Genomic DNA, 25,704 nt, shown 5'->3' on the forward strand with positions numbered 1-25,704 from the left:
CAGGCTCATCAGTCAAACCCGAGGCAGGTCAGTGGCACCGCTCGCCGTGCTAAAGGTCAGATGTCTTTTATCGACAACACTTTGAGCAGACAAACAACTCGTCCATGTGATGAGAGGAAGCGAGTCAAAGACAAATAATAAGGAGCCTCCGTCTGTCCGTCACCGGTGTTTGGGTTTCCTCGTCAGAGGGGCTAAGGCAACAAGCCGAGTGCCACATGTTTGTCAGGCGGGAAATGAAGGGGATTACAGCGGGAGCAGCGATTTGAGGATTTGAGTTCTGCAAACAGACACTCATTCCCAGGAATAATTGCTTTAAGAGGCTGCTCGGGCATTAAAGTGCTTTCTGCGGAGGTAAAAACACAGAAACTCTCGCTGAGGCCCGCATCAGCTGATTTTCTACAGGGGATTTACTACGTGTGTGTGTGTGTGTGTGTTTTTGCAGGAGTTCATGCATGATTGGAGGTCACTTTGGAGGAACCTGTCCAGTTCTCCCAGGTGGCCTCCGAGTGCCTCATCACGTGTGTGTGTGTGTGTGTTGAACTATGGGAAATATTGAGTTTCAGAGGAGTCATTTATGGCTTGTTGGTAAAAGACGAGGAAAAACACGGTCGGAAAACCCCCCCAAAAAAACAAGCGTCCGATCATCGCTAGGCAACAATCCAAAAGTCCAACACCCACAATACTCAGTTTTTAGTACCATCAACTATCACAATTGTGGTGTTTTCTCTTTTGCAGTTGGCGATTTCCTTTCGATCGACTGATGGTTGCAGAGTTGATCTTCGCACCTTTTTCACATGTCTGGGATCTGTATCCGTTTCTAGTCTGGAGGCTTTGGCGCCTCCAGGACAGAAAACGAAGACATCAGGGAAAAAAAAAAAAAACCCGTCGTCAGTTCGGTACCGTCCGGCTCTCTCGGCCTCGGTGAAGTCTGGATCGGACTCTTTCTTGGCTGCACTTCCTGCCCCGAATTAGCCGAGGCTGCTCGGGATAAACAGGTCGACCCCGACAGTAAAGTCCTTCCTGTTTATTTTTCGTGCGTTTCCCATCAAGCACCTCCTGTAAAAAATTAAAACAAAACAAAAAATCTCTGGGTAACAAAGGATCCCAGTTCGGCCCCGACGCAGAACTGGATCGACTTTAAACAGTTTCTAGATCTATATCTATTCGTAGCTCTGCATTTTGTTCACGTGTTTTAAACACTCTGATACGGTGAATTAAAACCACACAGCTGCTTCGTCTGTATTTAATTAAAGGTTCTGATACAGTCAGATTTTGGACGCGACCTCCTCCGTCCTCCCCGCCGGCCCTTCATAATCCGGCCTCCATCGGTTCACCCCACGGGCTCCTAGACGTCTCTGTAAACACATCTGTTGTTTCAGTTAGCGAGGTGAACGGTTGATGAATGGTTGCTGTTTTGAACAGCATTTGATGATCGTGTTAATTCGGCTGTGCTTTTACGTCGTATTGTGCAGCATCGACGCGTGCGGCATCGATGTGAAGCGCCGCTCTTTCCCCAGGTTTTGTGTTGATTTTGTTGGTCGCTGGATTTGTGGTCGAAACATATCCGGGCTTCTTTGTTATTCCTAGAAATGCTCTTTTTATTGGCTGCGTGGAGCTGGGTTATTCAAGACCCGATGACTTACTCTATTACGATGTTTGTGGTTTCCTGCTGTGAAAACTGTGCTGAATGATAACCAGTCATTGTTCAGCGAGATGTTTTTAGGCGATGCCTGATGAAACCTTGAGGGAACAGTGATGATTACACACCTCTGCATCAGCTGCCAATCCGGTTATTTTCAGCTACGTGTAATACAAATAAAAGTTATGGCAGACCCACAAAATCAACGATTAAAATACAGTTCCTCAAGGTGTTTGCGTCCCCCGTAACACCCACAGAATAAAACATGAATGTAAAACACAAAATCTGCATTTTCCCCTTTAATCCATACTCAACGAGCCGTAATGACAAATTAAAAAAAAAACAACACCCGGCTTTTTAAAACTGTAAATTTATTAAAGACTCAACATTTTAAATGTCACACTTTATTTATTTGCTTACGTATTTGTTCATTCACTCTTCTGTTACGCGTTTACCGTCACAGTGTTCAAGGATAAGACTGTGACGTTTTTCCTCCGGACTTCTGAGTCAGACAGAACCCGGCTCGATCAGCTGTTCGGCCGTGTCGCTTGATGATGACGACGTCGCAGCCAAAGTTCCCCGGGCACCTTCTCCTCTCGAGCTGTTTGACAAAAACCAAAGACTTTTCTGCACCGAACAAGCCTCCGGGCCGCACGCGCGGACGCCGCAGGTAAGACGGGACACCACCTGTCCTCGCGCGTGTCTTCAGCCCGTGTTTACAAACAAGCTACGCGCCTCTCGGTGAGGGTTTAGATAACCGGCTCGTAAGCCTCAGTAATGAGCGCAAATGAGCCACGAAAGGTAACCAGCGGTTTTGCCTGAACGTTAAACTATCGGTACATTTAGATAAACCGGGATATTTTTTTTAAATTTATTTAACCCGTTTGTTTTGTAGCTGCGACTCTTGTTTTTCTGTCAGTTTAGCCGCCGCCGCCGCCGAGCCGCCATCTTTGTTTTGATTCGGAGACAAGAGGCGCGACTTTGGAAACGAGTCCAAAAAAAACAACAACAACGTTATTTCTCTTTCCATTGACGGGACATTGTCCGTGCCGATAGTTAGAGGAGACTATGAGGATTTAAAAAAAAAAATACATGGACAAAAATCCTGCCTGGATTTAACCCAGCAGTAGAAAACACATTAATGCTGCAGTGATATTAATCCAAAAACATCTTGTATAACAGTAAAACACTCACAGGGAGCGTTTACTGCCTTGTCTGCACTTTAGCTTTTGATATTCACACTTTTTAACTTCAGTAATGGGATATTTTGAATGCAGGACTTGAAGTCCTTGTTCTTGAATATTTTCACTGAGTAGCCCACTTTTAGTGAAGTAAAGGACCGGGATAATTATTTCACTACTGACTGTTGTACTTAATGTTTCTCGATTCGTTTTAATGTGCATTTTACTGCCGTAAAGTTGTGTTTATTTGAACTACTTGATGTCCTGTTGGCTTGTTTAATCTACAGTAATGCATCATGCGCTATGAGATTAAATATATGTTTGTACCGTTAATGTTCTGTGAGAACCGCGTATCTCAGGAAAACCATGCATTCAAGTCCAAGTGGGTTTTGAAACGGTTTACTCGCTTTAAAAAGTAGGATGATTTTCTGAGCACATTAAGGGATCCTTCAGTTTATGTGAAAGTGTAAAATTTTAAATGAATACATTTGGATTTACATCGTTTTCACTCGACAGGAAGAGTATGGAAAACTGTAATCTTTAAAGTAACTAAAGCTGTCAGGCAAATATAGTGAAGTACAAATTTAAATATTTACCTTTTAGTGGAAGTAAAAAGCTGCATAAAACAGAAATACTCAAAGTCCAAATAGCCTACCTCGAATTTCTACTTGAGTAAATGTACTTAGTTACATTACATCACTGCGTTTGAGGTGAAAATAAAGTCACATTAATCCCCTTTAAACTTGTAGAAACTAAAAAGCAACAGATGATGAACCATTCAGAGACTTAACCAGCGTTTCTTAAAGTTATCTGGCCGCCATTAGAACCACGAACATAATAATTAAGTTCATTAAAAAGGTATTCTGTCTGAAAATATTTAAATAGGGGCAGGAAACATTGATATTTTATGTTTTTTCATAATAACTCAAATTAAGGCTCTACAATACAAACACAGTGCAGTGAGTTTGGATATTGTTTTGAGTTTTCTACCAACTCAGAGCTGCAATGATAATTAAATCATCATTTTAGTAATATTTTCAAACAAAAAACAATTATTTTGTGGTTTTAGCTTCTTTTTTTTTTTTTTTTTTTTGCCATACACGACTGAAAACTGAGTATTTGTTTAGGAAAGAAGACATTTCAATGTTTTAACAGGCCTTTTCTTAACATTTTAAAGACCCCCGCGCCCTAAAATAAACAAACAAAACGAAAAAAGAAAACAGATGAGGCATTCGTCACGTGTTCACTGAAACATGCACAGCAGCCCTCGTGAAGAATGACGATTACGTGATCGCTAAACACCGGTTCTCCTCGCTGTCCTTCGGTCGCGCGACGACCCGAAGTGAGCGGGACTGTTGGGAAATGATTAGCCCGGCTTCGTGCAACCGTGTCGTCACCGCTCCGTGAGCGCTGCAATGCGCTGATGCGCCGCCTTCCCATCAGGGCCTTTAAGTACAGGCTGAGGAAGAGAGCGGCGGGGGAAACTCGCAGCTCTCGTCCGAAAATAAGATTAAACATTTTTCTTCCAGGCCCGGAAATAGTTTGGAAAGTCTTGAACATGCATACATTAAAATATGTTCATTTAAAAAATAAATAAATAAACAAAAAAAAAGGGCCTCTTTCAGCGAAATACATTCTTTACATTATGACGTTGCTTTAAAGTACGCGTGACCTTGAGAGAAGGCCGCATTTATGCCTGCATATACTCAAAACTCTTCTTTCTTACTGGTGATTGGTTGCGTTGCTGTCAGTCATACGCTCCCTAACTTTAACCCCCGATAAAGTCACAGAAATTCTGGTTTTGTAACCAGAAACGTTTTGAGAATGTATTGTTAAAAACAATACTTTTTTTTTTTTTTTTAATTTGTAAGAAATTCAACAATTTTGTTTGCAGTAGAACGCAGAACGATGGAAATCTCAGAAGAAAAATTCGACACCCCCAAAGGTTCACAAGTGTTACCGATATTGTAAAAAAAAAAAAAAAAAAAAAAAAAAAAAAAGTGGGCGGGGCTCCAGCTGAAATTCATATTGAAGTGTTTTCTTGTTTCCCCGCCCCTACTCACCTCTCCATCCTCTCTCCTCGTAGCTCCAGCTGCAAGTTCGGTGCATATCATTAGTTAAAGGGCCGTCGGAAATTTGAAAACCCGATAATACGTTTTTATTTGCACACTTTACAGCTGATAAATGGGGAATTTTTTTTTAATTTAATTTTTTTTTTTTTTTTTTTTTTTTTTTTAAAGAAACCCGAGAAACTTCCTGCGTCGTCGAGGAAGATGGTCAAGAAGTTGTCGATCGCGGCTACGGAGGCGCTCTTGTGTGATACACTCCGTCCTCGTCCATCTGTCTGACTGCAGCTCCCGAACAACAGGCCTCCTCGCGGTTATAAGCCGCGATCGGATGGTCGCTTGGGCAATCAGTTTTAAGCGCTTTAATAGTTCGGGGCTTTTTTTTTTCTGATGCAAGCTGGAGTTCTTTCTTTCTTTCTTCTGCTTCTTCCTGCGGGCCTCGCGGAGGCTTTCGGCTCTCTCCGGTTCCAAGCCTCATGGGGTCTCCGATGGTTTACAGATCCACTTTCTCCATTCGGCTCTCCTCAGCGCGTCTTCTGTTCTCTCTCTCTCTCTCTCTCTGTAAAACATAAAGCTCAGCCTCCCGCAAAAAGGCCGCCGGCCCCGGGTAAATTCTCGTCGCGTCGGATCGGCTGCTGTAAAACCACAGTCACGTTCAGCCGGGGGGGGAGTTAGGGGAGGTGAACGGCCGCGGCGGATGCCAAGGAGAATGATATGAAACCAGCTGTGGGGGTTTAGGACTGAACCTCCAGCAGTTTCCGACACACCTCCCGGTTGTCAGGACCGTCGGGCACGGGGGGCCGGAGCGCCGGAGCTTTAGTGTTTGGGGTTAAATATGACGAAAAGCTTACGTGGGAATTGTTGAATTGTCGGGTTTCTCTGTATATAATATTGTAAAGTTCTGCTGGAAGGACTTTGATGAAATAACCTGTGTTGTGATTTGGTTTGTGATGTAAATAAAATTGAATTGAATTGAAATTACTTCAATTTTTTTTAAACCGGATGTAATTGAAATTGAAACTATGATAACGTTCCTTTGCTTTAAAGGTGCATTCCAGTGTTTTTATGTCCCGTTCGTTCTCGTGACGCCTCGGAATCACCTCGAAGGGAATTTCTTTCAACTTTGGCACAAACGTTCGCTCGGCACCAAAGGATGAACTCTTTGAATTTTCGTGGTCAGAGGTCACTCTGACCCCACGCGTTCCCACGTCCCATCTCCCGAACGCGATGGCGCACGGAGCGCCTCGAGGGAATTCCTTCAAATTTGCCACCGACTCGCTCCCGAGGGACAAAATGATTTGAACCTGGTGCCGAAAGGTCACTCGCGAAACGCGTCTTATGGCCGTAACACAAAACTCCGTACGCTAAATTACGACAACATTTCACACAATTTTACACAGTTTTGAAATTGAAAATAATCACCTTGCCGTGTCTTAAAGGTGGATTCCTGTGCTTTGTCCTGTTCTCGTGAACGCAATATCTCGGGAACGCCTTCAAGGGATTTCTTCAAATTTGTCCCAAGGACGACTGGATTGGTATTTGGTGGTCAAAGGTCACCGCGAACTCGCGAAACGCGTTGGTGGCCGTAACTTAATTCATACGCGGGTTAAAATGATGAGGTAATGACGTTTTATAATCAAAAGGTCAAAGGTCAATTTTACGGCGACATCATCATGTTCTGCAAAAAAACAACCTTTTCTGTCCATTATTTCAGCTCTTACTGAGGAACAAAAGGGGAGTCCGTTACCACATTTCACACTTGGTCAGATACTGAATTGCTGACACTCGTTTTGATGAGATTGCTTTAAATTTGTCACAAAAATTCACTTATCCAAAAGATGAACTCGGTTTTGAAGCTATACGGTTACAGTTACTTCATGGCCTTTTTCACATTTTGAATGAGGCAGTTCATACAAATTTGGCACAAACGTCGTTCACTCGGATTGGAGGACAGACCGATTCCATTTTGGTGGTCAAAGGTCGCTGTGACCTCACGTCCGTCCCATTCTTGTGACTGTGACCATGTCTTTCCATGTAGTGGTCAAGAAGGAACATTTTAAGTCTTGAGACATTGTGCTTTGTGTGTCTGCAGGGATGCAAACGTCGGTGCGTGAAATCCACATCTCTTCGGAGCCTGACTCCTCCTACTTCCTGCGGGTGGACTGGGAGGGGCGGGGCTTAGGTTCAGGCTTCCAGTTGTTGCTGACTGACGGGCAGGACGCATGGAGAGGAGAAGGTAAAAACGTTTTTTTTATTTTTAATTTTTTTAACTCTCACCCGGCGTGACCTCTCGGCGTGTTGCCTGGCATTTTATGCGACAGATTTATGCTCCTCCTGACGCCCGACCGGCCTCACCTGCCTGACCGCGCACACCTCTCACCTGTGGGGCGTCGTTGACCTTTTCAGAGATTCGCTCAGCCGAAGATTTATTAGGACCACCGCTCGGCTCGGGATCCAACGAGACGCTGGAAACTTTCCTGACGGGCCCTCGAATGCATCGCGTAGATCCTTGCAGGTTTTTCCAGCTCGTGTCAAAGGTCGGCGTCGGTGTGAAATGTGGGAATGTGCGGGCTGTTATAGAGTGGAAAATAACAGCACATAGAACATGAAGGTTTAAAAAAAACAAAAAAAACAAACAGATCAGGCTTTGAATTCAATCGAATATGAAGAGAATAATCACAGAATGCGTATCGTTGTTTTGCATCTTTGTCCCTGCGCAGCCGGCGAGGCGGCGGTGCGCGGCGAGGCCGAGGAGCTGGAGATGCAGATGGAGAGGTACGTCCAGGACCTCCAGAGGGCGCTGACGGGGGCCGAAAACTCCGCCTCCTACAGCTTCAACCTGACGCCGCACCCGCCGAACCGTGGCGCCGCCGCGACGCTGACGTACGAAAAGATACAGAAGGACATCTCGGTGAGTGACGATCAATCTGTGTGACGAACAGATACAGACTTTTAAAAATTTTTTTTTTTATCACAGCTGGTAATATTTAAATTTTCCCGCAAAATTTCCTCATAGTTTCATAAAACGCACCACTTTTTCGATTCGAGAATTCACGGAAATCTTAATCATCCCCGGGAGCAATTTGTTGTACTTTTGTGCCCACTGGTATGCGGACATTTGTGATTTCACCGTGGACCTGAAACATCCGATTTTGGGTCAAACCAGTTTCACCTGTCCCTCGTTGTCCTTCTCTCCCTGCTGCGTTTAGTCTGTGCTTTTCTTCTTCCCTCTTTGTCAGGTTGTTTCAGTTACCTGTCCGTGGTGCCACGGCAAACGGGTTCCCCAACATGAAAACACAATAATAATAATAATGATAATTGAATAATTATTTGTGCAAAAATTAAAAACCAAATTTTGGTGTCCGTTTTTAAAATGTGAATATTTTCTTGTTTTTAATCCTCCATGATGACCGTAAGATGAATATTCTAGAGTTATTGGCTGCTGGTGAAAATAAAAACAGTCATAACAAATTTTACAGATCAAAAAGAAAATAATTGTTAGATAATGATTGCAAATAGTAGTAAAGTAGAGTGACGTAGACTCTGCCTAATAAGAAGCATTTTTGCCATTGATAAATAAAGACTCTGATTTTGTTGCTTGGATTGGAGTCAAACAGCTCGATGGTGTTGAATGCTCGAAGGTCATCGGTGTGAAGATTTGTGATTCAGAAACAAACGTTGGTTGCCACGGTCGTTGTGACAGAGTTTCATAAGAAGGGAAATTAACCGACGATTCTTTGGAAAAACGAGAGTCAGATTTAGAGAAGTGTGCGACAGTGTGTCATCGAAGGTAAGGTTTCCTAGCTTTCACTTCCTCAACATAAAAAAACAAAAATAGCAGTCGTTTGATATTCATGTTGGTTTATGGATGTTTCCAAATATCGAGTTTAGTAGATTTAACGTGGAACTTAAGTGTTTTTTTGTTGTTTTTTTGCTTCATTTCTGTTCGTTTTTAGAGTTTAAGAACAGGAGCACCATCAGTGGCGCTGACTCGCTGTTATTAGGCGGTTATTAACTCTCAAAACTAATCACGTGTAACATCGCGGTAGAGTTGCAAAGTCGGTGGAGCTGGTTTTGTTTTGTAGTACCTTTTAAGTAAAAATCACATTTTTCCAATAGAAATTTTTTTGTAAACTCTGAATCATTAATCCAAACCAGGCGGCAGTTTACAGTCACGTCACCTGTTGGTTTGCGAGTTTGACTTTTCGACCATCACCGTCTTGTTGTTTGGAGCCAGAAGTGACAATATTTGGACGTGCTTAGGGAGAGCGGGGCGGGGGGGTGAGGGGGTGCGGGGGATCCCAATGAGAACCCGAGGACACTGTGCCCCGCCCACCTATAGCAGAAACCTGACTCCACCACAGGCCTGTCAGTCAAACACACGTGCCCCCCCCCCCAAAAAAAAATGCGGCTTTTTGAGGCCTTAAGAAGGAGGGAATTTAGCTAATGACACCAAATTGCCTCATGGAAAAAATGTATTGACTTCGTATTTCATGACAGAAGTTGAATGGGAGTCTATGGAGCCTAGAGTGGTTTTTTTTGGAGCCAGCCCCTAGTGGCCCTCGGTGGTATTGCACTTTAAGACACCCATTTTTCAGAGCTGGAGGCTACGTCCACTTTTATGTACAGTATGTTTATTGAGCTGACTGAAAACCAGAGGACACCCTGCCCTGCCCACCTATACAAGAAACCGTACTGCCTTACAGGCCTGTCAATCAAACATAACACCCCCCCCCCCACCCAAAGATATCTGCGTTCAAGTCCTAATATTTAATGAATCCTGGAGTTATTTCCAGAAGGAACAACCAGAACACTGATCAGGAGGGAATTTATCTCATGACACCATAATGAATCGTGGACATTTTTTTACTGACTTTGTATTTCAGGAGAGAAGTTGGTGCTTTTTGAATGGGAGTATATTGTAGCCAGCCCCTAGTGGCCCTCAGTGGTATTACACTTTAAAGCACTTCTGCATTGGCTTCACTTTTCATTATGAGGAAACCAGCTGTTACTTGTCCTTTTTTGTTTTTTTTTGCATTAGATTGACAAAACAAAAATGCAAAGTAAAAAAAAAATTTCTTTTTCTTTTTTCCATTTTCTGATTTGTGGCTCGTTCAACAATTCCACCTTCTATCGAAGTCATTAGCAGAGAAACTGACAGTTAGTCCTCTCCCACGTCTTCACACACTCTGCGTTGCTTCTCGGCGTCTTGATATTTGCCAGCTATGACTTCACCAGCTCTTAGAAAATGTTAAATAAATAAGCTTTCCACTGAAATGGAAATACCTCGGCTGAGCCGCTCTGGCAAACACGTCCAGTTGTTGCCTCATCGTGTTCGGGCGGCATTAAGCGCTTGGCGGTTTTAACTCTACCGTCCAGCCGTCACCTGAGCCGCTCGTCTCTGCTGCTCAGACTGGACGCCGCTGCCCGGCCCGAGGCGGCGGCGGCGGCAGCAGGCAGCAGCGGGACGGCTGGACCAACGATGTTGATGTGGGCATGGGGGAAAAGGGGTTTTCTCATGTCGTCATGGAAACCCGGCCGTTTCAAAAAGCCGTCTCTCGACTCGCTGATTCAAACTAATGAACTGCTCGACACTTTTATTTGGGGAGAAACCTCCGCGAGAGCCGCTCCACCTATTCCAGATTTCCTGCCAAAGAGGGGAGGAGGGAAGGGGGTGTTTTTCTCCTGATTTTTCTTTTACGTACATCCCGCTAAAAGAACATAAAACACCCGCATGTAAAAAAAACAAAAACCTTAAACCTCAGCGGTGTTCCTCTGAACAATAATTTATATGAAGCACGTTTCAGAGGGCGTCCAGTAAAGTTTTCTCAGCGCTCTCGGCAACCGGACGAGCTGTTTACAACAAAGCTAACAGGGTAGCACAAACTGTATACAAACCGGTGCAACATATTTTCGAGAATAAAGTCGAGATGTTTCGATCTAACAGAGTGGAAATGTAAAAAAAAAAATATAGTCAAAATATCGAGAACGTCTAAGAAATTCGTCAATGCAGAGGAAATGTCGAGAATAACGTTGAAATGTCGAGAAAAAAGCAGAAAATTACATTTAAAGATAACTTTTTGAGAATAAATGGGACTCGATTTAATTTACGCCTGTGATTCGACAAGACGACCACAACAGAGGTCAAAACATGATTCATTCGTTTCTCGAAATTTAGACTTTATTCACAAAGTCGAACTTCAACTTTATTCAAGATATTTAGACTTTTTTTTTTTTTCCACGACATTTCCACTTTAATGTCCAAACGCTAAATAAAACAAAATTTCCCTTCTTATGTGTTTTTTTTCTTCGACGTGGCCGTAACGCTCCGTCGCGAACTGAAGGAGAAGGAAGGAATGTCTTTCCAACACTGTGCACGACAAAAGAGATTTTAAACTCTCAGTTGAACATGAAATAAAACGCCGTTGTCCTTTCTGCCTTTCTGTCGACACAATCTGAAGATCCAGAGCTGCAACTTTTAGTCAGTCGACAGGAAATGAACCAGCAGCTACTTTGATAGTCAAATAACTCTTCTGAAGTATTTGCGGGCGCGTAAAGCTCGGTTATTTAGGGGAGCTGTCGGTCGCAGAGGTCAGAGGTCACGATGACAGTCCTGCTTTCTTATCTGTGTGTAAACATGTCTGAGGGAAAACTTAAGTTTACCGGGGCGATGACCTCTCCCCCCTTTTTTTTTTTTTTTTTTTTTTGTGGGGGGGGGGGGGAGGCTGTCGAGTAAAAAACATTTTTTTATCGTTTCCAGTTGTGTAGTTGTTGGTTAAAGTGTCTAAAACTGAAAGCTGAAACGATTAATTAACTCAGGAAAGTAATCAGCAACTGTTTATTGATTTTCATATTCAATGAATTTTCTTCCGTAAAAATTTTTTTTTTAAATAAAGAGAAAATTTCAAATCATTTCAGCTTCTCCGAAGAAACTACTTTTCGTGTTTCGCAGTTAACTGAATAATTTGGAGATTTTTGGACCAACAAAACATCTTACCTCCATTTTTTAAATTTTTTTTAAAAAATTTTTTTAACACCAAACAGTTCATTCACTAGTTGATAAGTCAAATTTATGTCCGGCTACGAAAGATGTTCCGCTTTAAAGCGCTGTTCGCGTCTGATGTTTTCCCCGCCTCATCAGTTCAGGTTGGGCTGCGTTCGTTTGTCGGCCGTCTCCGAGCCGACGGAGGCTGTTAGGGAGTTACTGACCTACGGCCTGCAGAGAGGAAGCAGCCTGGAGCGACACAACCTGAAGCTGCAGGAGGAGAACCGGAGGCTGAGAGGGGAACAGCGACGCATCGGCGCAGAGTAAACGCACAACGAACGCACAACGAACACGCACATGAATCACAAAACATTTACAGATGTACAAAGAACTTTTTTCATACGCGTTCATATCTGCCGTTTGACCTCAACACGACTACTTCGACCTGAAAATCTTGAGACATTTCAAGAGGGAATATTTCTTTTGTACGTCTTAAATCTGACAGGTTTCAGTTACTTTACAAAATAACATAAAAATACAGATCTTCTCTTCTTTTTTTTTTTTTTTCTCCTAAAAAGCTCATGATTTTTTTTTTAGCTGCAAAATATAATTTTACCATTTGCTATAAATTCTGCGCGGGGGCCCTAAAATCTGATCCCCCATCACATGTAAAAGGTCTGAGAGCCGCGTGAGAAAAATCACGTTCACGCTCCAAAAACTCCCACATTTATAAATCAGTGAACCGCAGACGGGATGTTTCTGTGACGACGGTAAAATGTGAAATCAAGATGATTTGGGTTCGACGCCCAGCTGCCGTGAAGTCTGAGAACCCTTTCACGCACAAAGGTTAAAATCACAAGTTTTAGTTCCCCTAACATCCATCACGGCTTCCTCTGACTCACGACCCGACTCGTGTAACACCGGGAGGGGAGGGGTCGTCTTCCTGCAGCCGTACGTCACCCGGAGCCCTGAGCTGATGTCATGGCGGGTGGTGGTGGGAGTCCGTCACACCCGGCGGAGTCGGAGGGGCCCCGCGTGATTCACGGGGTCCACCTCGGGGTCATCGTGCAGTTAACGATGGAAAAGGAAAAACATCACCAAAAAAAAAAAAAGAAAGTCTCATTTTAAAAGCAGTCGATCATCAAAACGAACAGGAGGAGCCTGTGCCTTTATTGGGGGACTATTTTCAGTGGCGGATTAACACAACGTATCAAATGTTGAAACTGAGAAATGTTGTTGTTTTACGTAAAAATGTAAGAATGATGTTCCTCAACGTAAAACTTCAAAGAATTTTGGGGATTTCAATCTACGTTTCACAATATCATAAAAAGATTCAGAGAATCTGGAGAAATGTCTGTACGCAAGGGACGAGGCTGGAAAAACAATATTGGACGGCCGTGGTCTTCGGGCCCTCAGGCGGCACCGCATCAAAAACGGACACGGTTCTGTGTTGGAAATCACTGCGTGGGCTCAGGAACACTTGTTCACACATATTTAAACACTTCAAACAGTTTTTAAAAAGATGAACCTGCTTTGAAGTCGATACTCGGAGCCGCTCGGTTTGATTCATGACTTCGTAATCCGCCTCTCGACTCCACGGTCCGTCACCGATCAGCAGCGGGGGTGTTACGTTGCCACCGCATGTGTGTGAGTGGTGATGGTGACGATGAGGAAGGACGTTTGACCTGTGTGTGTGTTTTAAGGGTCATGCGTAACGCCGGCGTGTGTGTGTGTGTGTGTGTGTGTGTGAGATGATGATGATGATGATGATGATGATGATGATGATGATGATGAAGGAGGACGTTTGACCCGTGTGTGTGTGTTTTAAGGATGAAGCGTTACGCCGGCGGTAAAGAGGCCCTGGAGGCGGAGCTCTACTCTCGGTTCGTCCTGCTCCTGAATGAGAAGAAAGCCAAGATCCGCAGTCTGCAGGAAACCGTCAGCAGCCTGCAGGACACGAGGTGCGCTCGACATTTCAAAATCGTTTAAAAACTACAGCTGCTCAATTCACGGCGTAAAGGTCTTTGTTTCCTTAATCACAGCAATCCTGAGTCATCTCCTTCATTAGGAAAGTAACGTGATATTTGAATCCCTGTTTTTATGTTTTGTTCTCGTGAAAGTTTGTCGACGACTTTGAGGCCGCTGTTTTCTTATCGTGAATGAATCCTGTTCGCGGTGCGGTCTGTGTTGTAGGAGTTCTGACGGACCGAAGAAGAAGGATTCGGCGAAGCCGGACGAGACGGAGGACGATGAATATGGAGGCAGCACTGACGAGGAGCCGGAGGAGGTGCAGACGAAGGCGGCCTCCAATCCACCGACGCGCGGTGAGAGTTACTAGTTGACGCCAAACGACTCCCTGAGCCTGGGTTTGTCTATTTAATCGGTGACGGGTGTAGTTTTTGTCGTCCTCAGAAATGTGGACGATGTTTTTCGAGAATATAAAGAATGTCTGGCTGCTGCAGAAGAAGGTCTCTCATGGCAATGTTGTGTTTTATTAAAAACATTTTTTTTTTAAATTGCTCAGATATCTACTGTAATGTTCACAGGCAGCAGATGTCAATCTTAAAAAAAAAAATCACTTCCTGTGAAGACAGGAGGTAAAAAGACAAGATGATGGAGTTGGATCACTCGGTTGAGCCTGGATTGGATCAGCTGGCGGGACGCCCAGTTTAAAATCGAACCTCACTGCTGTGTCCTTAACCCTGTCCTTAAAACTAATTAAAGAGACATGCAGCAACCAAACAGTCAGAAAACAACCACAGAGATGCAAAACAACCACAAAGATGCAAAACAACCACATAGAAACACAAAACAACCAAAAAGACACAAACAACCACAAAGAGACGCAAAACAACCACAAAGAGACAAATAACCACAAAGAGATGCAAAACAACAAGAGATGCAAAACAACCACAAAGAGACAAACAACCACAAAGAGACGCAAAACAACCACAAAGAGACAAACAACCACAAAGAGATGCAAAACAACCAAAAAGACACAAAACAACCGCAGAGACACAAAACAACCACAAAGACACAAACAACCACAAAGAAACGCAAAACAACCAAAAAGACACAAACAACCACAAAGAGATGCAAAACAACCACAAAGAGACATAAAACAACCAAAGAGACACAAATAACCACAAAGAGACGCAAAACAACCAAAAAGACACAAACAACCACAAAGAGACGCAAAACAACCACAAAGAGACGCAAAACAACCAAAAAGACACAAAACAACCACAGAAACACAAAACAACCACAGAGACGGGTTGTGTCTCTTTTAATAAGTCTTTTTGGGGATCTTATTTCTGTGTCTGTGTCCAGGGGCCTGTTGCCTCCTTCCATATTGTTCCTGTGTTTGAGTTGAGTGTGATTAATTACATTTTCAGACGAGACCTTTTAACGGACTGGCTCCAGAAAAAAAACAAAAAAGCTACTTTTTTGTCAAGCGAGTGGACATGTCAATATTAAATGTCCTAATGAGACAGAAACTTGCAGCTGCAGGTGCTCGGATTGATGGAAAACACCCGTTGAGACGTCCCTCAATCGCTGGTCGTATCCTGATATTTATGACTGTAAAGTTTGGTGGAACGTATTTTCACATGAGGACTTTTTCAGATTTGGTAAAAATATGACGGTGTTTTCGGGAGCTGTTGTCATGGCAGCTGAGGTTTGCACCGTCGATGAGACTCTCTCCGTGCCCAGAGCCTTAACCATGACATCACTGAGGAGTTATGTAACTCAGAGCGGCGGGCCTCTCCGCGACCTGACATCCCAAAACACCTTTAAACACGAGCGGCCTCTCACATTGACTTTTCACTTCATCAAACTCCAGACGTCTGTGCTCCCAAGACGGCCCCGCTTGTGATTAATGTGCCATCGGCGGGGAGGGTTTAGACGTATGTTGTGTAGAACATGATTTACTTATCGAGGAGCTGTTTTTTAGGGGAGGTTTTTTTTTCTTCTTTTTTTTCTCAGCTGTTCATTTCCCTGATTTTTCCACTTTCTAATGGTCCTCAGCCAGGAAGGGGTTCTGGGTTGATACGTCAAGGCTTTCTGGGCGACGTACGTGTCCACGTTGGGGTTTCCCGCTCCTACCGATCAGGGAAAGCTTCTAGAAATCTCTGTTTCTGTTTCTGTTTCCACGACAATGACTCAGATGGCCGGCAGATAGATAGAGGGAGGGGAGGAGGCAGGGGCAACAGGAGTTTGGGGAAATAAGTCGTTTTGTTATGTGTCCATGGATCTGTTTTCTGTATTGTGGATAGAAACTGCTGCTACGGGTGAAAAGGGATTAATTATAGATCAGATGTGTCTGTATATAAATCTTTAATGCTTTGGATTTCTTTAGTTTTGTTTTTGGCAGCGTGATGGTGAAACTGATCTCTTGGATGAGCTGTGCGGATGGATGGATGGATGGATATTTTGTTGGATGGATGGATGGATGGTTTTTGGGATGGATGGATGGATGGATGGATGGTTATTGATGAATGGATATTCGGATGGATATTCGGTCGGACGGAAGGATGGATGGTTATTGGATGGATGGATGGATGGTTTTTGGGATGGATGGATGGTTATTGATTGATGGATGGATATTCGGTCGGACGGATGGATGGTTGGATGGATGGATGGTTATTGATGAATGGATATTCGGTCGGACGGAAGGATGGATGGTTATTGGATGGATGGATGTATGGTTTTTGGGATGGATGGATGGTTATTGATTGATGGATGGATATTCGGTCGGACGGATGGATGGATGGATGGATGGATATTGGATAAATGGATACATGGAATGTATATTTAATAATGAACCGGTTCCCTAAATGAACGTCTAAACGTGTTAAACACACCGACTTGTCTTCTCCTCAGAATCCTCTACTCCGAGCCCATTGGACGACAGCCTGAGTGACATCATGGACGTGGCCCCATGTCGGAAGCGGCGTTTCCGTCATCTCAGGCCCCCGGAGCCGGAGATTAAACGGCCGAACCCCGAGACGTCGCAGAGGAAGAGGTACGAGTGCGTTGCACCCAAACACACGAATCTGCTGGGAGTTTTTCACAAAGTGTGAAAAGTTAGTCCCTCCTACGTAACGTCACTCGGCTTTATAGCGTCTTTTTCCGAGGCCGTTTTTTTTTACTGCCTGTGCAGCCCATAAACATCTCGCGCACTTATCCTTGAGTGTGTTAATGTAATCAGGGCGGGACATCGCGAAGCTAAAATAGCACATCGTCTTATTTTAAGGCACTTTATTGTTAGAAGTTGAACACACCTCCCTCCTTTTTTACTGTGGAACAAAAATCGGAGGACACGCACAGTAATAAACCTGCTTCCTGTCTGCGATGACCCCCCGCCCCTCCCCCCGCCCCTTTATCCCCCGATCCCTTACCCTAGGTGTGAATGGGAAAATCAAACATCATAAAAGTTTCCTGTCAGGGTTTCTTTATGTCGGGTAATTACGTCGAACCTGCAGTGGCTCTCTTCGGCCAAGCTGAACTTTCGGACCCGGGGGGGGGGGGGGGTTACACAAACACTCATAGTGTGTGTGGGACACACCTTCAGCTCCAATTGACAATCATTTCCATCATTTTATCGGATAAAATGTTAAAATATGAAGCGGAAAAATTTCGTTTTTTCCCCTTGAAAAAGTTTCTTTAGTTTTATTTTGCATTTTTGTGTTATTTTAGTTTTCTTTGAATGTTTCAATGCATCATTCAAATCAACTCAGATCTACCGATTAAGGATGAAGTTAGTTTAGTGGTAAATTTTTGTCTGGACCTTGAAGCTGTGTCCAGACTTAAATCAATAGTATGAAAAAAAAAAAAGTCAATCCCACCCGTTTTACTTGAATTTGTCTTTGAGCAGATTTGATTTGTGTCTATTTGTGTCTTTGCATCGTGCCTCCACGCCACCGATGGTTTGCAGGTTGCCCTCGAGAGAATTTCTTCGAACTTGGCAAAAACATTCACTTGATACCGAGGATGAACTGATTTGAGTTTGGTGGTCGAAGGTCAAAGTTCAAGATGACCTCATGTCCCTCTCACCCAACTGTCCCGTTCTTGTCAACGAAGTAGCTCAAGAACACTTCGAGAGAATTTCTTTCAACTTGGCAAAAACCTTCAGTTGGTTCCAACGATTAAACTGGTAAGATTCTGATGGTCAAAGGTCAAAGGTCAAGGTCACCGCCTCCATCATATTGGCCCATGCCCAAGAAGGTGATATTTCAGGAACGTCTGAAGGGAATTTATTTAAATTTGGCACAAATGTTGAATTTAACTCAAGGATGAACTGATAGGATTTCAGTGATCGAAGGTTAAAGGTCAGGGTCACCATGAGTTCACATCCATTTCCCACATATGAATGCGATATCTCAGGAACGCCTTGAGAAAATCTCTATAAATATGCAAATAGATGAACTGGCTGAACACTACAACTTTAAAGAAATGTTTGAGCCACACTTTGACCTCCTTCCAGTGTCGGAGCTCCCGAAGCAGCAGTTTCCACTCCCGTCCACACTGAAAGCCCAGCTGAACAGCTCGAGGGCGTGATCACGTTTACGGCCTTCTTCTGGGAAGGAATATCAAATTCAGCTCTTGGAGTTTATTGGTGATAAAAGAGCAACGTTGTCCGGCGGGTTTATGATTTCTGCTGCCGGGCTTCAACCACCGCTTCAAGATTCGGACCTCTCCGTCCGACTGTCTGTTTTTATCTCTTTAACGGCACGAACTCGCGCTGCCGTGGCCTCGGGCGGGCCAGCTGGTGATCAGCAGACCTTTCCCTCTCTGGGCTTTATGTGAACACTCGGCTCCACTAATGAGGGCGTCGAAAACACCAGCGTTCACGAGACGATTCGCTGTCCGCCAAGTGTGTCCCCACCGGGTCCGTGAGCTTCCCTTTTCCCCCACTCGGGCCAGGTGGAGTTTTGCTTGAATCTCTTCTTTAGCCTTCTCTGGAGCTGCTTTATTTATTGACAATTTTAAATTCATATTTATGAGTCCTGGAAAGTCTTCACCTACGACAGGTCTGTATAAATATCTTGTGCTACCGTTGTGCATTTCAAAACAAATTGAAGATGACAGGAAGTGTTCTGTTTGTTAGAGTGAGATCAGGTGATAAACACTGTTGGGAAAATGGTAAAAGAAGACATCTTTTTAAAATCTATTTCTCTGCTTGCGGTGATAAGACATCCACTTTGAAAATAATGCTGACTACTGTCGCCATTTTGAAGCAGAAATAATCAATATTTGACATCCGAATCTGCACTTTTTGTTTCTGTGTTTTCACAAATGCAGCCAGGTAGCTGTGTAGAAAGATTGGCTTTAACAAAATTAAGTCGTGCTACTCCTCCAACAGAGCTTGATTGCTAATAGAACGTAGCATTTCATTGTAATTGTCTGTCAGCTCATGTTTAACTCGCCATTTTCTTTGGTCGCACAATATTTAAGACAAAATTAAACGATTTAGGGTTTATAAACCATGTGTGGCTCTATAGATTAGCCAAATGTTACTAGACCAGATTTTTCCACCGTGCACGGTGGTGACGGTCTCGCACTCGTTTGCATGTAGTTTTGCAGGTCCCTGACTCTGCCACACCTCCCTACTGCCCCTACAGGTCAGCTGTATATATGTCGTCTTACAACAGTGTTAACTTCTGAGCACGTGAACAACCAACGCTCCAAGCAAGTAAATCTCCGATCTTAGCCATGCCCACTGGTCTGTGATTGGTCCGCCCTTGAGAGTGGTTGAGCAAACCGTAATGCTAAAACAGGGTTTCCAGACTGTAATCACTGTAAAGGCTGAAAGCTGGGAGCAACAGGTGGGCGGAGCCAAGCTATAAAACAAGTGGATGGAAACACACTTGATAGATAAGATACATACATTTGTTAGTTGTACAAGACTAAAGGTTTCAGTAATGAGAGATCATCGATGCATTCACGGTGCAAGAAAACTATCCGTGTTATGAATTTAAAATCAACTCCTGATCCAGAATCTGGGTGGTGATTCAGATATGTGGAAACAAATCAAGCAGATCAACGAAGGAGGTCTTGAGGTTTTGTTTTCTTCTGTAAATTGGGAAAACCAACCTTTTAATTTCTTGGATATCAGTGAATGCTTTTATTCTCCGGTGCAGTCTGGGGAGGGGGGATTCTAAGGGAGGTCTAGGACATGAACCGGGGGAGCCAAAGTCAATCACTGGTCTCAAAGACACAATTATGCAACTTTCTTCTATTCTGCCGTCGGTTGTTTCTAAAGCCGTTGTGTCCACACTCAGTCGGACCATCACACGGCTCCGAGGCCCGTGGCTGAAACATCCAAAAACCCTCACAAAACTACTGCTCTTGAGCTAGAGGCCGTTTGCCAGCTTCTTTTTTGGCCTTTTCCAAAGACATGTCTCAATTTGACTTTGTTTCTGTCGCAATCCTTCGAAACGCGTCCAACAGAAGGGTGAATATAACCGATCCAAACCCCCCATCCGAATGCCAGCCACTGTAAGCTGTGCCACATGCAGATGGCCCCGAGTGCTGCCATCCATCCCCAGCTGCTGTCAGGAGCCTGTAGTGGTTGCCCATTACCGGAGCTGATTAGCAGCTCCAACAAGAAGCAGCAGTGGGCTGATGAGCAGCTGCGGCTGGCAAAACTGCGGCTGCAGAGCCGAGGTGGCCGCGAACGTGGGGGGTTCAGGCCCGTTGGCAGTCCTACAACCACCGATAGTGTTTTCCATTTCCATCAACCCTTCCTGTTACCTCCATGTCTCCCTGCATGTAGGTCGTCCACAGAGAGGAGGAGGAGGGGGAGGAGGAGGGAGTGAAATGAAGGCCACATGACAACAACAGCAAAGAGACACAAAACGACCACAAAGAGACTCAAATCGACCACAAAGAGATTTAAAACGACCACAAAGAGACACAAAATGACCACAAAGAGACTTAAAACGACCAAAAAGAGACTCAAAACGACCAAAAAGAGACTCAAAACGACCACAGAGACACAAAACGATCAGACTCAAAACGACCACAAAGAGACACAAAACAAACACAAAGAGACTTAAAACGACCACAAAGAGACTCAAAACGATCAGAGACTCAAAACGACCACAAAGAGACGCAAAACGACCACAAAGAGATGCAAAACGACCACAAAGAAACTCAAAACGACCACAAAGAGACACAAAACGACCTCAAAGAGACACAAAACGACCATAAAGAGACGCAAAAAAACCAAAAAGACACAAAACAGCAAAGAGGTACAAAATTACAAGTGTTTCTGCATTCAGGTCATCCATAGAGAGGATAGAGAGGAGGAGGAGGAGGGAGTGAAATGAAGACCACATGAACACAAGAAGAAGAAGGATGACTAATTAAATGCATTGCTCAACATCTTTGGAAATAGCTGCTCTTCTTTTCTTTTTTTTTCTCTCTCTCTCTCTGAGTGAGATGAAAAGATCGTCTGCTTCTGGAAGTAAACCATTCGTTTCCCCATGTGACTCAAAGTTGAAGCATTTTGGCTGCAGATGCAGACGAAACTCCCCCGATTTAATCACCAGGACGAAACAAAAAATGATCCACCGAGTGTCGAGAAACATCCGGTAGAAAGTTAAACATGGGATGACGTGTCCGTAAACAGATAAAAGGGCAGAAGTTAGGATCCTAAAATTCTCTGTAACGGAGAGCGAAACTTTAAATACAAACTGCGCGGTTTTGCTTTTCAGATTCGGGGTCAACTCGAAGGCACATTTTGTTGGCAAAGGAATCGACCAAACGCTGCTTTCGAAATTGCCCATTTCACCCACAGCACCCTTCTCTTCGTGGCCTCCCGGAGATCCGACGAGAGCGAATGAATGAGCTTCAGATGCGTTTGCAAGCGAGTCCTCCTTTCTGACTCATGATAGGTTCCTGTTAGTGTGTCGATGGAAGCGTTTGTGTACTCGAAGAACTTTTTTCCCATGAAAAGAAACTCCGTGAAACAGTCTCTCTCACTTCTTGTCTCACACACACACACACACACACACACACACACACACACACACACACACACACACACACACACACACACACACACACACACACACACACACACACACACACACACACACACAGACCGACCGGCCGGCTGGCCGGCTCTGTAAACTATCAAACATCGCTCGCAGCCATCGCAAGATAATCACTACAAGACACAAGGCTCTGCTGGGGTCTCTTGTGCGTTTGGAGTTTTTTTACAGTCCCGTTGTAGGAGCTGTGTCGCTCTGATATCATCCGACTCTGCTTTTAAATATATATATGGATATCGTTCGTGAAAAGTTCCCCTGGGGGTTGTGGATGATTGCTTCACAAATATGATGTTTCTCCGCTGTTTTTATTGCAAAATATTGGATGGATTCGCCAAAAACACGTCGGTTCGCCCGACTTATGAAACCAGGTTTTCCATCCAAATACATCGCAAATACGATTTTTTTTTTTTTTTTTTAATGACCTTTCCCGTCGATATTCTTCGTTACTTTCTCAAGAGAAACAGCAGGTGGCGCTAATCCTCCAGTGGCAGAAAATGGAAACGCAAAGGCTGTGTCTCGATATTAGACTGTATGTAAAAGTGGGCGTGGCTTCCGGGTCTGAAAAAGCGACACCAAAAGCAGGAAGTGCCTTAACTTGCAATACCGCCGGGGACCACTCGGGGCTGGTGGGGTAGACTCGCGGCTCTGAATTAGCTTTGTGTTTTTTTATGTTTCATATCATTCAGCTTCGAATTAAGACATTTTTTTTTGTTTTTGCTGCTACCTTTTAATTAAATTAAATTTAGGACCATTTATTCATATTTTTCCCTGCGGCGTATTTTTATACTCCCGTTTCTAACTTTAGTCAAATTTTAACTCGTCTTTACGTTCTTTTTCATTCGCATTTTTAAACCCGTTTCGACCGCTCCCGTCGACTCGCCTTCGACACGTGCGCCGCTTCTGGAGACGTTTTTTTTTCTCCCCCCCCCCCGTTGATTTTTTTAAACGCGCCGAAAAATGAAGCCGTTTTAACCCTATTGAACTGTGACGGAGGAGGAAACGAAGCCGACGTGATCGGCACGTACGCGGAAAGGAAAAAAAACAAAAACCCAGCAGAGCTTGGCTTCGGTCGTTTCCATTTAGACCGACTAATCCTCCGGCTCTGCCCGCTCCAAACTCTGAAAACCCTCCGCTTTGTTCCTGAATCCACAAACGAGCACGTAATTGGCGTTCGGGCTGCGGCTCCGGTCTGACACCGGACCAGCTGCCTGTGTTGTGTGTGTGTGCGTGCGTGCGTGCGTGTGTGTGTGTGTGTGTGCGTGCGCATGTGTGTGTGTGTGTGTGGGGGGGCCGTGGGCCCACCACCCGAGCTTCACCTCACCTCCTCCGGGTCGCAACGTCACGTACCCTCCCTCCCCCCACACACCACCACCACCACCTCCTCTCCTACCTCCTCTCCTCAGTCCTCCCCTCCCCCCTCCACCTCCCCAACAGACCTCCGGTGGTCCGCCGTGGCAGCGCTCAAACAGCTCCCCTCTGCACTGAAACACGTCTCCTGTTTCCTCTTAACTGGTTCCAGCAGCGCGGCAGCGTTTTGTCAACCAGTTGGTAATGATTTCAAAAAAAAAAAAAAAAATAAAACGAGCTCGTGGCCTCCCTCCCTTCACGGCTCCTCGTCTCACGCCGGTTCTTTTCTTCTCTGCACCGTTTGCCCGTCACGGCGAGGCCGGATCGGAGGGAGCAACTTTAGGTTCTCGTTTTGAACGTGTAACATCTTGTTTTGTTTTGTTTTTTCTTCAAGAAAGCGGCTCGCGACTCGAAGCGCGAAAGATGCTTCCTTCGGGCGGCGGGCGGTCCCCGGGTCTCGTCGTACGTTCGCAGGTGGAGGAAGGCGAAAGGTGAAGGCGCTAAATGTTGGATGATTTGAAATGGAAGAGAGGCAGTTCATTGACCTTTTTTTTGGGGGGGGGGGGGGGCCGCTTCGCGATCTGTTTTGCCTCTCGACGTCGGCGTCGCAAACGCAACTCGGCATAAAGTCTGTAAACTTCTCGGAAGCGGGAAGTCGACCGAAAGTCGTTGCTCGGGAGCTCTCGGCGAAACAGAGAAACAAAACAAACGCAGAGAGCAAAGAGTAACAAAACAAACGCAGAGAAACAAAACGGTTAAAAAATAATTAAAATTTATAATTAAAAACATTTTAAAGATCTGTTCAGATACTTTGTGTTACATCTGTGAAGGAAAAATATTCAAGCTTTAGCAGAGCTGCAGAACAAGAGCCTCTACGAGGACGCGCACACATACACGCACACACACACACACACACACACACACACACACACACACACACACACACACACACACACACACACACACACACACACACACACAGGTAGTCAGGACTATTTGATGTAGACCATTAAAGGTGAGGGAGCTGCTGGGCCACAATTAAACACACACACACACACACACACACACACACACACACACACACACACACACACACACACACACACACACACACACACACACACACACACACACACCTCTGCCTATCTACGCAGGTATAAAAGCTGCCCATGTGTTTCTGGTCTCGCTCCTTATGGGCCTCATGATACACTTCCCGTCTCAACAGGAAAACTCTCCTGTAAACCAGCCTCATTAGCCCACTGACCTGCTCTCCCTCTCTTTCTTCTGCGTGTGTGTGCTTGTTTGTGTGTGTGTGTGTGTGTGTGTGTGCGTGCGTGCACATGCGCAGGAGCGACTCCCCTGCAGGATCCAGCAAGCTGCAGACTCCCCAGCGCTCTGCAGATGCTGCAGCAGCAAGTTCGGCGGCCGAGGACATGTTTGAGGACTTCTGACTCGGCGCTGTGCGACGAAACACGACGGCAGCGCCGATTTACGTCAAATGTGTCGGGTTTTTTTTTTAATGTTTGGTGAAGGGATTAAGGGTCGTAGATTGCAGCGTATGTGAGGAACTCGTCGACTGACGCTGATCATGAGTGATCAAAGACACTAATAATCAATATTTGGAACAGAAAAATCAAAATGTTTATGGCTAAATTTACAGAAACACAAAACTCCCTTTGAATACATGTTAATTTAAACACTCTAAAATGGACTGTAACGTACGGGGAGCTCCGAACAGAGGGTTTTTAAAAAGTTTTTAAATGGATAAAAAGAAAGAAAGAAAGAAAAATCAATGTATTTTAAACACTGGAAACCTTTTGCTTTTGTACTGTGCCTCATGAAATGATTTCTACATGTTTACAATCTTTTGTTTTTAATATTTGTGCCAATAAATGGAAACAGCCGGGTATTTTCTGTAAAATATTCGTTTTTTTATTGTTGTTATTATAAAATAATCTTCAAAAGGGAAACTCCAGTTTACTTAGATTCAGCGTCTTCAGTGGGTCTTAAGGGTTTGTGACGAGTAAACGAAACGAAAATGCAAAATACTCGTCTTTTTGAGACCTAATATCTAATCAATGCTGGGATTATTTTCAGATGGACCGCCAGAAAACGAATGAGAAGGAGCGATTTTAGCTAACAACACCGAGATAACTTGTAGAATTTTTTTTATTAACTTTGTATTTAATGAGAGAAGTTGAATGGGAGTCTACGGAGCTGGAGAATTCTTGGAGCCAGCCTCTAGTGGCCATCGGTGGTGTTGCACTTGAAGGCCTTTCAGCATCTGCCTCACTTTTCAGACCCAAGAAGCTACGTCCACTTTAAAATACAGTCGGTTTAAAGGCACTCAATAGAAGGTGACACTCCGTTGCATTGTGGGAAAATAAGTGACTGCGTTTCGTCCTTATTTTCGAAATCACCTCTCTCA

General features: G+C 44.4%; 1 protein-coding gene across 1 annotated transcript; it reads left to right on the top strand.

The window, feature by feature from the left end:
• Nucleotides 1-2,256: 2,256 nt before the first annotated feature.
• Nucleotides 2,257-25,670, top strand: xrcc4 (X-ray repair complementing defective repair in Chinese hamster cells 4). The gene is made up of 8 exons (XM_069701032.1): nt 2,257-2,309; nt 6,979-7,122; nt 7,607-7,797; nt 12,028-12,194; nt 13,701-13,832; nt 14,065-14,195; nt 16,753-16,894; nt 24,625-25,670. The coding sequence occupies exons 2-8, from the start codon at nt 6,981-6,983 to the stop codon at nt 24,725-24,727; spliced, it is 1,008 nt and encodes a 335-aa protein (XP_069557133.1). The 5' UTR covers nt 2,257-2,309; nt 6,979-6,980; the 3' UTR covers nt 24,728-25,670.
• Nucleotides 25,671-25,704: the final 34 nt, after the last annotated feature.

The sequence above is a fragment of the Brachyistius frenatus genome, unplaced genomic scaffold (assembly GCF_029030835.1).
Source record: "Brachyistius frenatus isolate BFR_SWC_R1_liver_20210118 unplaced genomic scaffold, ASM2903083v1 Contig_35, whole genome shotgun sequence".
NCBI classification, from domain to species: domain Eukaryota; kingdom Metazoa; phylum Chordata; class Actinopteri; family Embiotocidae; genus Brachyistius; species Brachyistius frenatus.

Coding starts and splice junctions, on each gene's coding strand:
- xrcc4 (XM_069701032.1), top strand. CDS start 6,981: ATGCAAACGTCGGTGCGTGAAATCCACATCTCTTCGGAGCCTGACTCC. Junction 7,798..12,027: donor AGATACAGAAGGACATCTCG/GTGAGTGACGAT, acceptor CCGCCTCATCAG/TTCAGGTTGGGCTGCGTTCG. Junction 12,195..13,700: donor CAGCGACGCATCGGCGCAGA/GTAAACGCACAA, acceptor GTGTGTTTTAAG/GATGAAGCGTTACGCCGGCG.